Source organism: Atta colombica, unplaced genomic scaffold (genome assembly GCF_001594045.1).
Source record: "Atta colombica isolate Treedump-2 unplaced genomic scaffold, Acol1.0 scaffold89, whole genome shotgun sequence".
In the NCBI taxonomy this organism is placed as follows: Eukaryota; Metazoa; Arthropoda; class Insecta; order Hymenoptera; family Formicidae; genus Atta; species Atta colombica.
In genome coordinates, this window is record NW_017259582.1 from 1,608,511 (window position 1) to 1,610,405 (window position 1,895).

The 1,895-nt window shown below is 38.4% G+C and overlaps 1 protein-coding gene across 1 annotated transcript; it reads left to right on the forward strand.

Annotated features, from left to right (window-relative positions):
• The first annotated feature begins 910 nt into the window (after positions 1-910).
• On the forward strand, positions 911-1,288 carry LOC108693191. Its single transcript, XM_018202003.1, has one exon. It carries the CDS (start codon positions 911-913, stop codon positions 1,286-1,288), a length of 378 nt encoding a protein of 125 aa, XP_018057492.1.
• The last annotated feature ends 607 nt before the right edge of the window (positions 1,289-1,895 follow it).

Consider the following 1,895-nt stretch of genomic DNA (forward strand, 5'->3'; position numbering starts at 1 on the left):
ACACACAACCGAATACACATAATCTAAGAATAGAGACGTTATTCTTTGATATTATAATTTACGTCTTCCTGTTGCTATCATGCTCTGACAGTAACAGGAAGACATAAATTCACATAAATTGTCACTAAAACTATATAAATGGAGCATTCTTCATGTAAAATTGGTATGATCCGTATGACCTACTGCAAACTGCGAGAACAATGTCGTGGAACGAAAGAGATATCTCGATCGAACTAATTCAGATCACTTTTGACCATGCTTTTTGACGGCCTTATCCAAATAAGTTCGATTCCTTAGTCTCTAGGAGACTCCTTAGTCTTTATCCTCCATGCTATGTGTATACGAACGCTGAGCGAAGATTCAGAATGCATATAAATAAAGCAGTAATTATGTTTAGTAGTAGGTGTTCAATCATGTAAGAGATGACGTTGCAACATTTTAAATAAGTAAAGATCACGAAGTAAGAGAGAAGGAGACTCAACTTGATAGCGCGCGAACGAAAAAAGTGAAACCGATTTGTAAGCCGAAAGTAGGAGTCAAGCGCAGAAGATGTCGCACAAATAATACCACTTTGATCAAAAAGTTCCCGGAATTACCATCAGGTGATGCTCTGATTTGAGTTCTGTTTTTTTTTTGGTTAGGTTGCCACATCTATCATTGACATTCCCACCAAATTTTATCACTATAGCTTGACATTTGTAAATGTTACGCCGTCTTGAGTACATTTACCTCTGCACGTATTTTCGATTTTTTAGTTTTAAAAATGGAGTTGAATTTGCAACAACGAGTTGTATTAAATTTTGCGTTAAAAATGGATTCAATGGTGTGAAAACCTTGGAAATGTTGGGAAACTGTTTCGGCAGTGATACTCTAAAGAAAACAACCGTTTATGAACGTGAGTCCGTCGAGGATGACGAACGCAGTGGCAGGCTGTCGACATCGAAAACCGACGAAAACATCAATAAAGAAAGAAATGTTGATCAATAACTGCAAATTAACTATCAGAGAGCTGGCAGAGGACATAAACATTGCTTGTGGATCCATTCAGGACATTGTAGTTAATGGTTTGGGTTTGCGCCGTGTTGCTGCAAAGTTGGTCCTGAAGGAACTGAATTTCATGCAAAAAAGGGACCGCGTTGTCATCGCCAAAGACATGATTTCCAAGGCTGAATCCGATCCAACATTCATCAAACGCATCATTACTGGAGACGAGACGTGGGTTTATGAGTATGACACGCAATCCAGACATCAGGCGAGTGAATGGAAAGCTTCAAATGAGCCAAGATAAAAAAATCCACGTCGTTTTCAGTCGAAAAAGAAAGCGATGCTCATGGTTTTCATGGTTTTCATTACAATGTTATTGTACATCACGAATTTTTGCCAGAAGGTCAGACAGTTAATAAGGAGTATTATTATGAGACGTTTGAGTGAAGCAGTTCGCCAAAAAAGAAAGGATTTGTGGGCAAACAACTCGTGGATTTTGCATGATAACGCACTGTCACACAGTGCCATCATTATCCGTGAATTTTTGATCAAGAACGAAACGAATATCATCTAACAGCCATCGAATTCACCTGATATGGCTCCCTGCGATTTTTTTCTGTTCGATCGAGTCAAAAAATCATTACGGGGAACGCGTTTTAACAGCCGAAGGAGGTAATGGAAAAATCGAAGCCGGTTCTGATGGCTATACCGACAATAGAGTTCTAGAAATGTTTCGAGAGCTGGATCAAGCGCTGGCATAAGTGCGTTGCAGTCGATGGGGAGTACTTTGAAGGGGACAATATCATTGATGAATAAAACTTGTATTTTGAATTTTCTGAATGAATTCCGGGAACTTTTTGATCAAGGTAGTATATCTATATATATCTATATATATCTATATATAGTATATA